Source organism: Ambystoma mexicanum, chromosome 9, assembly GCF_040938575.1.
Source record: "Ambystoma mexicanum isolate Mex_15411 chromosome 9, UKY_AmexF1_1, whole genome shotgun sequence".
NCBI lineage: Eukaryota > Metazoa > Chordata > Amphibia > Caudata > Ambystomatidae > Ambystoma > Ambystoma mexicanum.
Window position 1 is genome coordinate 954,929,932 of NC_090931.1, and position 12,753 is coordinate 954,942,684.

The 12,753-nt window shown below is 45.5% G+C and overlaps 1 protein-coding gene across 2 annotated transcripts in view; it reads right to left on the reverse strand.

The window, feature by feature from the left end:
• Positions 1 to 12,753, reverse strand: part of LRP2 (LDL receptor related protein 2) — a 516,831-nt gene that overhangs the window by 281,919 nt on the left and 222,159 nt on the right. For both annotated transcript variants that reach the window (XM_069616158.1, XM_069616157.1), the window contains exons 23-25: positions 10,282 to 10,401; positions 10,082 to 10,198; positions 3,526 to 3,903 (exon numbers count right to left, since the gene is read on the reverse strand). In XM_069616158.1, coding sequence (XP_069472259.1) covers positions 3,526 to 3,903; positions 10,082 to 10,198; positions 10,282 to 10,401 — 615 coding nt within the window. The remainder of the gene's footprint in view (positions 1 to 3,525; positions 3,904 to 10,081; positions 10,199 to 10,281; positions 10,402 to 12,753) is intronic.

A 12,753-nucleotide genomic window follows, 5' to 3' on the forward strand; every position in this document is an offset into this window, starting at 1 on the left:
AGTACCTCATGACAAGCACATGTTGGAAAGCCACTCAGGTGATGGGGCTCCATAGAGAGTCATACACTAGGGGGCTCTCTACGGAAAGGAGCCCATAGACATATACCCCAAAGAGGAAGGCAAGCGAAAGGGCTGGCACTGTGTATAGAGGACCCCCACACAGGCGCTTCACAGAGATGGGCAGATACAAAGTGCTCCGCAACAAGTGATCCAAGGAAGGTGCTCAATGACAGGTGTGCCAAAGGCAGGAACCCATGCAAGGGTGCCCTCAGTCCCGGCTCCACCGGAGAATGCTTGACCATCGCGGTAGCCCCATGCGCGCGTACTCCACAGAGAGTCACCCATGGCTAGGTACTACACAACAAAGCGTCTGTGGGAGCACGGAAGGAACTCATGGGCATGAGTCCCACAGAGGGATGCCTTTCGCTCAATGAAATACAAAGAAGCGAGTCCCTTAGAGGATTTAGGGCCCCCCATCAGTATTGCACACATGTCCCAGCATTCCCAAGAGAGGCATTCATGACTGGTGCTACACTGAGGCAATGTGTCCAATCATCAAAGGGGCCCTAGGGGGCGCCTATTTAGCCTTAAAACATGAAGATATCCTGAGGGCAAGGGAGGGGCGGCAGGAAGCCTCGCACCAGCCCTGTATTCGCTGGATCGCCTCATAGGAAGCATTGACTTGGTCCACTCTAGAAATAGTAATGACAGGTCCCAGGATTGACTTCGGTGACACTTGAAGCTTAGAAATTAGTTATTTCATAGTACAGTGCAAGAGGGTAGCCTCAGGCCCCAGTTCTCGTGACGTCATGGCAACCTTAGCAAATTCAGGAGCAACAGTGTGTGACTCTGCCATTTCTTTTTGCAGGAATTTCCTGAAATGTAGAATAGGGAATGAAGAGCCTGAGGGGCAAATCAGGGTTTGGTGTGCACTAAAACAGTGCATTATTTACTACCATAGAAGCTGGGTCTTTGCTCAGACATTCCAAGCTTTTTTTGTACCTATTTTAGAGAATGTCATCTTCATTTGCCGTTCAATTGCACATAAAGAAGTTCATTGTATATGGTTTCGGCATGCATGTCTTGTGTTCTTCTGTCGCCCAGCTCTGGACAGTGAGCCACATTAGTAGGTTGGTCCTTGCGGCCGTTCCATAACAAACAGCGGCTAATAGCACCAAGTCTGAAGGCCCATGCTAATCCAGCACCAGTGATGGTACCATTGGAGCTGCCCTCGGAGTGTATTATCTTCTCACTTCCTCTCCCTCCATTTGGGAAATGAGAAGTGGGTGCTGTGGGAGGCGCGTGCCTGAAGCACTAGGTGGGCCTGCATTCGAACCTTCACTTCAATCCCACATCCCTGCCTGGTCCTCTATCAAGCTGGATCCAGCAACTCATTATGCAAGTGATAAAGGAGCAGAGGTCGAACTTGGCGGAACACTCACTGGAATGGCAGAAGGGTGAGTAACCCACAGAAGTTCTTTACCATTGCCCCTTGGCAACTCTAGGTGACTTCAGCAACAGGGCCATCTATGTGCAAGCTAATTAAGCGTGTGTCTGTGCGTGCGCACGCACGCGTGCAACTATGGACAATTAATGTGATCTGTTATGTATTGCACTTGAAGCCCTTTATAAATGCATTGGACCTTGATCGGTTCACTGTGTGGAGATTGTGGCCCAATGGTGCTTTGCCATTGTAAAACACTTCTGTGAATTAGGCCCTTTGAAAATTGCTAAACAAAAGTCATACCGGCGTACCTTTGTAATCCTTGTTTGTGAAATGTTTAGGGTGTGATTGTGCTGAGCTTTGGCACATTCAGAGCACCTCTGCTTAGATTCTTAAGGAAGTCACAACATAGTTCAGTTAAAATAGTACAAGGCAAAGGAGAGGGCAGGTGTTGTTGCATTCTTATTATAACCCATAGATTCATTGTATAATGGCAAGTAGCAGCGCCAGCCCCCATACATTTCTACCCGTTCGCAGGTTAGTGAGTCTAGGCTAGTAACGTGTGGTAAGCAGCGCGCTACGCGCGCCCATCTAACGTCACATGCAGAGTTAGTCATTTTCACCAGTGTACAGTACCTGGCTTGATTTCATCTGAGAATGGACATTGGTTAAAGAGAGGAAAGAAAGAAAAGAGTTAGAATTAAGTTGAAATCAATCAACAGTAATCAAAACAATCAGCGTACCCCCATTCCCTTGATTTTGATTTAGCATCACATGATTTGAGCCAGAAAGGGATTAGAGATAAGAAAACATTGAGGATGTAAAATGCGCTGATGTTATGTCACAAGAGTCTACAATCTTACACTGGTCCAAAACAATGAACTTCACCTCGGAAATAATGTGTAGTTTAGTGCACATCTGAACATTATTAACTATTTGATCCCTCTAAACAAGGGTGTCCATCAAACCACTCCCCCGGTATGAACCCCACAAAGGGAGGAATGCATAATTCAATAGGAAAATCTCTTCAATCTGGACATGCCAGGTGAGGCAAAAGCAAGAACATGGCATGCAGGGGTTAAGAGTCCGATTCGTGGCACTTCTTGCACTGTTCAATGTGACTTTGCACTGCTGAAAAGTGACTTTGCACTGCTGAAAAATGACTGCACTGCCAATGATATGATATGATAGGATATGGCGTGTATAACGCGCCTATACACACATGTTTCAAGGCGCGACGAGGCGAGGGGGGAATAGAGGGAAGACAAAGACAACAATCTTACTAGGCCAGGTGACATTGCGATCGCACAAGTGCATGGGAAGGTGAAGGGGGAAAGTGCAGGGGGTTGGGGGAGGGCACAGTGCAGAACCTGGGATAATAGAATAAATAACAATGAGTAAAGGTACTGCCAGCTGGTGGCAAGTGCAAGGGGCAAGTGCAGACAACAGGTGTCAAGTGCTGGTAGTGGGACTGAAGGGATACAGAAAACAGTCCCCAAGTGCCGGGGTTGACAGGAAGGCAGTGCAGGTGTGATTCATGGAACTGTGCAAAGCGTATTTTTGCAGTGCAAAGTCAGTGCAAAGTCATTTTTGCAATACAAAATGAACTTTCCACTGACTTTGCACAGTTCCATGAATCAGGGTTTGTGGCGGCAGGGCAAAGTCACTTTTCAGCAGTGCAAAGTCACTTTGAACCGTGCAAAAAACTCCATGGATCGGGCCTTAAGAGTCATGTCATGAGAGTCATGAAACACTTGTGTATAGGCGCGTTATAAATGCATATCATATCATGTTGGATGAGGAGACTTCGGTACAGCAGGCAATGTGTAGCTTGAGCAGGCGCTGCACAGGTGAGGGCCCAACCCTCATAAGAGGGGCGAACAGAGCCAGGAAAAAGGCAATTTAAATTTTGGCAGGTGTAGGTATCATTTCAATTAAAATGTCATATCACATTCAGCATTCCACACCTGCAATCTCATTTCTGTTTGACAGGGTATGGTTAAACATCTTCCAGAAAACACAGGTGCCCACTTCCCCATCAGCATGTATTGCAGGCACGCGCATGCGCAGCGACAACTTACTGCAGAGGGGCGACTCGTCCGCCCCGTTAGGACAGTCCGGGGTGTTATCACATACTTTACTGATGTTCAGACAAACGCTGTGACCGGGGCACTGCCACTGCCAGCTGGGGCAGCGGAATGGCGGGGTAGGGCAATCTTTCTCGTCGCTCATGTCCCTGCAGTCGTTATCGCCATCGCAGACCCATGAGCGGAACACGCAGTTCCCGTTGTCGCAGCGGAAATGAGAAGGGTGGCAGGTTCTGACGACGCAGCCGTGGTGCTCATCGGACCCGTCAATGCAGTCAGGGTGCCCATCACATTCCCAGTTGGCAGGGACACAGCTGCCATCGGACTGGCATTGGAACTCGTTGTGGTGGCACATTCCGGGTGGTCTTGTGGCTAGAAAGAAATTGTTTGTTTTGAAAACATAAATTCTGTGACTGTCAGAGATTTGTTTTGACAATTAATATTCAGTTAATAAAATCATCTCTCTACAAAATGCACTTATGCATATTCAGGAGCGGATCGCATTGTAATAACGCGTCTTCCAGACTCTAATTCATAGTTTATCAAAACTTGTGAAAAAGGTTTTACATAACCATCTCTTTTTCTTAGTGACTTCTTAGTGTGCCTCTCTTTTGTTGGAGGTGTCAAGATTACAAGTTTGCCGGGCTGGAAAAAAGAGCCAGTAACAACGGTTACAGGCACCAAACTACCAGTCTGCCAGTAGGTGCCGTGAACTACTGGCAGGTCTGGCCTGCCGGAAGTTCTGGCCCCTACCAGCAGATTTTTCACGGTCACCAATGGTGCAGGTGCAACAGGGTTCCCATACCCATGAAGTCCCATGAGACTCCATGGGAATGGGAACTGACCGGCTTTCCGCCACCCATATATCACGGTATTACCGGGATATCAGGCGGTGGAAACGGTAGGGCGAGTCTGCCGGTAACGTTATTGGCAGACTCGTAATGAGGGCCATTTGTCTGGGTTGGAAGCAGACAAGAGGACACAGAATTTCAGGAACACAGAAAACAAAACAAGCAAGGTAAAGTATATGCCATACTGATATAAACTTACATGTACATTTCACAGTTTAACGATTCACTGATATCTATAAATGATTTTTATTACAGAACACATGGATTGATGCAGTGATAAAAACATTTATTTTTTTTACAAATCATTCAATGATAAAATCGTGCATACACATGTTACATTCTGCTTTTAACTTATACATAGTTTGTTGTTCAACTTATGTACGATCCACTTAATTTACTTATGCAGTATTTACCTGCAATATTTTCTAGGTAGAAGGAAAAGGACTTACAATTCATTTAATATCCTACAAGGCACCTGAAGAGCAATGAAGAAATCAGGTAAACGGTCTTGTCCATACTCGTGCCGAAAAAAACAGGTCTTTTTTAAAAACATATTACTATATAGTGGTGGCAGGGCTTGGCTTTTTTGTATCTCCCACAGTTAATGATGCAATGAAAAGGCTACAATACGCATAAAGGGAACATGTCAATGAATAAAACTGCTACCGTCCCCTTGCAGAGAGGAGAAGGTAGATATAATGTCTACCTCTGGAGATATTTACTTCTACACAATCTCTTATACTTCATGTATATTTGAGTGAAATATTGCATGTTCTTGATATCTAAAAATAGAGCAGGAAATGAACCTGCATAGCAAGGGTTTCATATGTAAAGCAAAGCCGGTAAACCTCTGGGCCCGGGCAAACCCAAATCTGGGTAAATATAGGGATGCACTTAGGGACCTATTGACCCAAGAGGGGGGTCAGAGTTTACCCTGGTTTGCAGCCGTCACAGGTGAACTGGTACAAATCAGGTTGTCTAGTTACTGGCTCAACCAGGAATTAATTCCGATGAGCTACAAAACCAAAATAAAAACAGCATACGTGTCAAGATGGGGACGAGAAACAGCAGTTAAGTGGCTGAGTCTAGCAGCCTAACCAGCTATTGGCTGCTAGCGGAATCTTATGGGGTTGGGCCGCACGTGGATGTGATGCAACCCACGCGAATGAGGGCACTGTATACGAAACTGCAAATGGGGATCCTCCCTCTTGCAAGTCTGAGAAATTAGTGGAAAGAGGGCAATCCGCCAGACTGTCAGCATTGTCCAAACACAATGAAGACATGGCCCATTTCGTCCTCCTATGCACAAGGTATGTTGGTATAAGAAAGAAGTATTTGAGACCCTCGTTTAAGCAGCGTAGAGCTTTGAGCGCCAGAGATACACAACATTTGTGCCTGGCAGCTAAGGACCCACTGGCAACTCATTACCAAGGAACTCTTTGCGCTACAATCATGGAGGAAAAGGGTGAAGGCTCTCACGCTCTAGACCATTAGCATCTATGAATTTCCTTCGTTAAATATCTAGTGTATTCCCTCTTATGTTGGTTAATCTGTATTAATGTATCACTGTGAATGTCACAATGTGGTACTGGAATTTGTTTTGACTTAACAAAAAATGTATTGGGTTTCTTCTCACTTGATTTTATGTATGGATTGATGATCAAATGTCAATCTATGTATTTCATCTGTATTAATGCATTACTGTGAATGTCAAAATGTGGCACTGGAGTTTGTTTGGATTTTAATCAAACATTCATTTTTTACCAGTCTGACTTCATGCATGATTTACTCTGCTTAATGGTCATATTTCAATGTATGTATTTACTTGTTGTATGATACTTTTCTTGGCCTGCGTGGGCCAAAGTGTAGTAATAACGAATGAACGAACGAACGAACGAACGAACGAACGAACGAACGAACGAACGAACGAACTAACTAACTAACTAACTAACCAACTAGCGAACTAAAGGAGGAGATAACCAAAAAACAAAGAGTTGAGACTCCATCAGTAAACATGTTACAATGCTCCTATGATAAAAAAAGGAATTATAGAAAGGTGTACTGGAAGAGGTAACCCCTGAGGAAATGTCCACAACTGAGGTTGAACCACATAAACAGGAATCTACAGATTTTTAATATCACATTGTTGAATTCAGATTGATCCATAAACAGGAACCCTGAGAGCTTTTATACCACATTAATTCCAACTCAGATTTAAATTAGACAGACACTTGGAGCTTTGATTATATCTATTCCAAATGTGGGTCAACTTAATTAGACATCTATCTGTTTACTAGCTTCGAATGTGTAGTTCAGACAGAGGCGACATTCTTTTCGTTTAATTGCTGTTGAAATAGAATAGCAAAACTTCGTTCAATTTTGTTTTGTCTCCTGTAAGCATTGTCTGCTGAAGTACACTTGTATTGTGCTAAATTCGTTTTTCTTTGCATAAGTGTTTTCTCACATTAATTTTGGTAAATTAGCATCAATCAAATATGTGTATCGTACATCAGTTGAACGACAAACTATTGATATGCTTTCAAAAGAGAATGTAACATGCGTATGCATAATTTCATCATTTAACAACAATTTATAAAAAAGGTTTTTATCACTACGTCAATCCATATGTCCTGTATAAAATCCTTTATAGATATCAATGAATCATGAAAATGTGAAATGTATATATAAGTGGATATCGATATGAAATATACTTTCCCTTCCTTTTATTGTTTTCTGTATTCATGACTGTACCCAGCTGGTAGGAAGGCGTAGCATACATCTGAGTTAGTCCCTTCGCAATGTTTTTGGATCATAGAGAATTGCATGACATATCAGCCAGGAACAAGAGCTATATTTCATATAGTTGTCTCCTTACAACCAGGCATATCGGGACAAAAGAACGAGCCCATCATCACAAACATGGAAGGTCCCTACTACCCAGCAGAAGGCACGCCTAACTGTGCTGTGACAATACGTCAGAGAAGCAGAATGGTGTCAGGTGGTGGCAATTCCCGCTTGCAGGAGCCTCCTAGTGGACAGCCGCATGGAGGCCGCCATTTGAATGACCATATATCCTGCATTCAGGCTGTTCATACCAAAGCTGTTGTCACCATGGCAAAACTACTTAGATTTCAACAAGATTTTTGCTGGTCTAAATCCGGGTGTCGGTTTTCCGATAGGTGGCAACCATCAGGTTTCCTTGCAACCTGAGGAGTGTGCAGAATCTCTAGCATGACTTGAAGCCCTGTGTAAAAAAGACACAGTACCCCTGTGAGCTGCGCATCACATGGCTTCCTCCGCCTAGCCAAGAAAGGATTGCCTTGCAGTTCCGAGAGTCCCGGGGCAGAAATGGCTGGGTGGGTTGGAAAGCTACACTGCTTGACAGTTGCTGTAGCGAGGCTGAGACCCCTGCTCGGGGGGGGGGTGTGTGTGTGTGTGTGTGTGTGTGTGTGTCAGGGGCACCTGTGCATGGCACAATGAGATGTAGCATGGAGCAATTCTGGGAACTATGGTAAATAAGCATGTAACTGACAGGTGTTGAACACTCAAGTATTAGAGATTAGCAAGATGTATTTCAGCGACATTGGCCCATTGACCAGCATACTATTAACAGCATCCTGGAATATTTTATCAACAACCTGATATTACTCAGCATTTAGGAATATTTCAGCAATACTGAGATATAATTCAGAAGTAATTTGCCATGTGGTGTCATATCCCAGCGGAAATGATTGTATTTTGTTTGTGGGCATTTCTGATTTGTATTTTATGAACCAACACAGGAACAAAACTGTAGCACTATATCCATGGCCCAGTATTTAAACGTGGTGCAATTATATCTCATCCCACCATTTTTGTAGTATGGCGCATGCACACACACACGCTCCAAACTGTCAGCAAATCTTAGTGTTTTTTTCTAGAAATTGAGCTTTAAAACTCACCTTTTCGACCCTATGCTGAAAAGATGTCGTGGGCTGTGAAACCCGCATCCACTGCAAGCCTCCTTCACTCCCCTCACTTTCTTGCTCTGGTTTGGGCCTGGTATTTCCACCCGACCCGTTTCAGATTTCCCAAGCCGCCACTAGAGCGGGAATCCTTTTATCATCCCACAGCACGGATGCAATTCCACCCGGTAAAAACGTTTCCTCTCCCTCTTGGCAGACGGTAAACGTGCTATGGGAAGGTCTCAGGTGTTTGCGCTGTGAGGTGATCTCTGTTTGAAAGCAGCAGTGCCCTCACCCTGGCGTGGCTTGTGACTCCAGCAAGACATTCGCACGGTCCCTGTGCAGCTGCTACTTGCGAGAGGCCCAATTATTCCCAAGCCCCAAGAAATCACAGACATGTAGCTTCATTTGACATGAAATGTGAATGTCATGCAAGCGGCCACCGGCGTTAGCACTTGAATGCTGTGGGGTCCCGTGCATTTAAGTCGGAGCGGAGAAGAAAAGAGAAAAGCGAAGCAAACTCCCTTTGACTCTTTCACTTTTCTCTACATCTTGTGGAAAAGAAAAAGGCTACCTGCAAATGACGGCGTTTACTAATGGATGCCTATGGAATCTGCCGGGTGTTTGCCAGGTGGCAGACCAAGGCGGAGTCCACAAGCATCTATTCATTTTACTCCTGCATGAAGATCTCCACTATGCCAATTGAGGTTTCATGTTAGTTTTTGCCCCTGTCCACCTGCCCTTACACTAATCATGTTTGCCCTTAGTGCCAAATATTTCTAGAAATACCTGCTCTTATCCTGGAGCAATGTTTTTCCACTTAGCTCCATTTTTGGTCCTTGAATTAAACTCTACATCTGTGACAGACCCCTTCCTCCCTCCAGATGTGGAATATACCAGAGCAAGGAACCAATTACCCCTCTCTAGATCCGATTCGTTTTGGTTAGTGTCCCACCTGTTGGCCTTATCACCAGCTTTCTATTTGTCCTACACTACGATCGCATAGAAGGTCCTTTTTGTCTGTAGAAGGATTCAAGTCACTGACTAACCCCACTTTTCCGGCAACACGATTGTGTAAACTTGTACACAAATAATTTTCATTGATTTTATGTATGTTGTATGAAAATATGAATAAAATATGTTTTATATGAATGGTTTGGAGATAGCCTGAAGGACCTTATTACTATTTCTCTGGTGATAAAGTCAACAGGTGGGACACTAACCAAAACAAATCGTATCTAGAGAGGGGTAATTGGTTCCTTGTTTTGTTATATTCCATGTATGCCCTTCCCAGTTTGGGACCAATCCCCCGATAATAAAAAAAGGGAAGCACCCATAAATTACTACTCCCTCCAGATGTGACCTACAAATCCCATGATCCTCTCACCGCTCCCTATGCAGGCTGGGGCTGATGGGAGTTTTAGGCCAAAACATCTGGAGGGTGGTAGGTCGGCTGCCTCTGCTCTTGGTGATCCTGTGGGAGTTAAAGGTACCGTGCTGTTTCTGAGTGTGGTCGTCTGTGGTCCGGTAAATTGATTTGACAAGGACGGTGTGTTTGGTTGCAGCTCAGGTGGGCGCCACATTTGATAATTACTCTGTCCCCCCTGATCCTCTTAAGTCATGCGAGCGGCTTCCACATTGCGCACATTGCGTCAGCACCGAGCCTAGGGGAACTTTACACAAGAGCTACCTATACTTGCATCTCTCAGTGTAGATATTACATTTTTTGCAAATATGTGTACTTGGGGTACTTACGGCAACCAGCCTCGTCTGAATGATCGTTGCAGTCATACACTCCATCACAGCGGTTATAGCTGCTCACGCACTGATCTCCCCGCGCACACTTAAACTGCCAGGATGTGCAGTTAAACCCTAAAGCAAAGAGGGAAAGGGGTTAATGTTAAGCTAGAAATAAGGTCACCCAGTAAAAGCTGAGAATATATTCAAATACATACTGCAGCCCGCCTCATCAGCGCCGTCCACGCAGTCCCGGTCCCCATCACAGACGTAGGCTGGATCGATGCAGCGGTGGTCGGGGCACTGGAATTGGCCTGGCTCACACGTGCTTGTGAAATCTGACAAAATCCCCCAAAATGCGCAGTTTGGTTATTGACTTAGCTCAGAGCACAAACATGTGATCAATCATTTTGGGTGTGTGCTAGCAGTTTCAAGGTCTAAGGCTCGCTGTGTTAGGGGACATGTCATTGGCTTGGTCATTCTAACAACAGTCTGAGAAGTGTGTGGTCCCCAATTCAGGGTTTTCTCTGAAACAGAAAAGACTTAGGGCACAGTGTTGTCGGGCCTTAAATCCTTCAAAAAAGGAATGGAGGAGCCACAGCTAAATTTCAACTAATGTTACTTATTCTCCTGCCCAATCTAGCCAGAAGCCTCAAGTCCTTCCCGAGCTCTCATCGAATTTTCAGAGACCATTTCCCTGGAATAATTTTGGTGCTGATCAAGGACCGGTCACGTTTCACTGCAAACACACCCTCATTTACCAAAGATTTGGTCAGCATCACCAACGTTTACCTTTTTTTGTGTTGGCCTAAGAAAACCCTTTTTCATGTGATTCCCATAAAGAACACACAAATAAATAAATAAAAAATGGTAGGCGACGCTGTCCCCCTTGTGGGGGCCATTGCAAGAAAATACAAAAGGACACTATGCGGCCAAGAAATGAACAATGGTGCCTGCAAATAAGGCCCTCCCGTAGGCCAGCCCCACAAAGCTTAAATCGGTCCGCCAGGTTCGCCGAGTGGACACTGGAGGTGACTCGGACATCTGGCAGTGGCGCAGGCGGCCGGCCCGTCTGCTGATTTCCTCCTGCTCGCTTTTGATTCGATGCCAGGTGAAGTACAGGCAAAGCTGGAGTTGCATCAAACATAGTGTGACCCCGGTGAAATAACTGAAACACAATGAAGCAGTGTACTGCGCAACAGCTGGAAAGAAGGGAATCAGCCGCTGCTGCCAACTGTCCTTCATCGGGATGGTCAAGGACTCATTTGCACTCAAGAAATGGCCCCTTTCATGCAATCTCCTGCGTTGTAAATGCCCGTGCTGTTCAGGGCCCAGGATAGTTCAGTGAGGAGTAGGGGCCTATCAGTCATTTGGGCCTCACCTGGCCTTACCTTGAACCCGCGGCATGTGGCGCTATCATTCAGATATTTTCCATCAAGTGCGACATTATGCATAAGCCTAGTACTCCTGCACATTTATCAGGGAGACACCAGCTAAACCTCCACAACCACCCTCGCATCGTGGAACCTTAAAGGGGCTACAGGTAGGACCCGAGTGTGCACACTAAATTCGCCTTAATGCGCAAAGTTTCAGTTTTGGAATGCTGTGTATTCTGTATAGGGGAGAAATGGCATATGCTGTAAACAGCGTATTGGCAGGCAGCTGTCACCATACAACATCGACCGTCAAGTTCCATGTAGCATAAAACGAGTCACACAAGAAAGCAGTCAAACTCCAGACAGTGTTTTTATCTCATTGACGGTTGCACATAGAGTTAACTCAGAACCCCACACACAACCCATATCACTGATTGGTTATGGGCCTGCTGTGTTTGGAGATTATGGATCTGCTGTGTTTGGAGGTCATGGGCCTGCTGTATTTGGAGGTCATGGCCCAGCTGTGTTTGGAGGTTATGGACCTGCTGTGTTCGAAGGTTATGAGCCTGCTGTGTTCGGAGGTCATGGGCCTGCTGTGTTCGGAGGCTATGGACCTGCTGTGTTTGAAGGTTATGGACCTGATGTGTTTTGGGGTTAGTGGCCTGCTGTGTTTGAAGGTTATGGGCCTGCTGTGTTTGAAGGTTATGGACCTGCTGTGTTTGGAGGTTATGGACCTGCTGTGTTTCGGGGTTATGGACCTGCTGTGTTTAGGGGTTATGGGCCTGCTGTGTTTGGAGGTTATGGACCTGCTGTGTTTGGGGGTTATGGACCTGCCGTGTTTGGAGATTTTGGGCCTGCTGTGTTTGGAGGTTATGGACCTGCTGTGTTTGGAGGTTATGGAAATGCTGTGTTTTGTGGTCATGGGCCTGCTGTATTTGGAGGTCATGGGCCCGCTATGTTTGGAGGTTATGGGACTGCTGTGTTTTGTGTTTATTGACCTGCTGTGTTTGGAGTTTATGGGCCTGATGTGTTTGGAGGTTATGGGCCTGGTGTGTTTGGAGGTTATGGACTTGCTGTGTTCAGAGGTTATGGACCTGCTCTGTTTCGGGGTTATTGACCTGCTGTGTTTGGAGGTTATGGACTTGCTGTGTTCAGAGGTTATGGACCTGCTCTGTTTCAGGGTTATGGGCCTATTGTGTTTGGAGGCTATGGACCTGCTGTGTTTGGAGGTTATGGGTCTGCTGTGTTTGGAGTTTATGGGCCTGCTGTGTTTGGAGGTTATGGCTCTGCTGTGTTTGGAGGTTATGGACTTGC